Source organism: Zasmidium cellare (assembly GCF_010093935.1).
Source record: "Zasmidium cellare ATCC 36951 unplaced genomic scaffold M409scaffold_267, whole genome shotgun sequence".
Lineage (NCBI taxonomy): Eukaryota > Fungi > Ascomycota > Dothideomycetes > Mycosphaerellales > Mycosphaerellaceae > Zasmidium > Zasmidium cellare.
In genome coordinates, this window is record NW_022987211.1 from 1 (window position 1) to 1,001 (window position 1,001).

General features: G+C 55.2%; 1 protein-coding gene across 1 annotated transcript; it reads left to right on the forward strand.

Moving 5' to 3' along the window:
* Nucleotides 1–96: 96 nt before the first annotated feature.
* On the forward strand, nt 97–990 carry M409DRAFT_34261 (uncharacterized protein; the record flags this gene model as incomplete). Its single annotated transcript, XM_033810320.1, has 1 exon — nt 97–990. A coding segment is annotated over one exon (894 nt), but the record flags the coding sequence as incomplete, so codon positions are not given.
* Nucleotides 991–1,001: the final 11 nt, after the last annotated feature.

Genomic DNA, 1,001 nt, shown 5'->3' on the forward strand with positions numbered 1-1,001 from the left:
GCGCTGCAGGTCGTGGTTCGGGAGTCTTCAGCTTGGGCAAGTGCAACGTCGCTCGACGACTACCTTCGTGAAGATCGAGCTACGCCTATTACCTATGGCGCTATGCTTAGTCGAACAGCTTTAGTAGAGAGCTCGAATAGAGCCCGTCGATACTTTGTCTGGACCGCACATCACAGTGTCTATGACGGCTGGAGCTTAGCAAAAATGCCGGAACTATTAGGACGACTCTTAACGGGCGAGCCACTTTCGACTCAGGTGCCAGTCTCGCGTTTCATGGGGTACTTAGCTCGGCAGGACATGGAACAGACGAAAGCGTTTTGGCAGAAGCACCTTCAGGATGCTACCTGGGCGCGATTTCCATCGCTGCCGTCGGCGCAACACAATGTGAGCCCGAGTAGCATGATCCAGTGCCAACTCAAGGTTCCGCAGGTAGCAGAAGGGGTAACGACTTCTACAATGCTACGGACCGCTTGGGCCCTGTTGGTTGCCGCCTCTACTGGTGCTAATGAGGCTGTCATTAGTGTTGTACTTTCGGGGCGTATGGCGACTATAGAAGGCATTACGGATCTCGTAGCTCCGACTATTACGTCGGTGCCCTTCCGTGTCTGCGCTATGCGCGATCGATCAGTGCGCGACTTTCTCGCCGACGTACAGAAGCGAGCTACGGAGATGGTTCCTTACGAGCATACCGGCCTTCAGAACATTCGGCGTATGGTTCCCAATCTTGGACCAGAGTTCGACCCGGGTCACAGCTTCGTAGTTCAGCCAGCGGACGAGAGCGAGTCAGCAAACCCTATCCCTTATGCCGATTTCGAGCGGAGCGCTACCTCTACGAACGCCTTTGACGGGTACGCCTTAACAGTCGAGTGCACTATGAGCTTAGAGGCAAGCGACGTTAGCGTTGAATTCCGCTACGACGACGCAGTCCTCCCCACTGGTAATGCTCAGCGTCTGCTTGCCCAGTTCAACCATGTCGTGCAGGAGCTCGCACGTAACGCCGA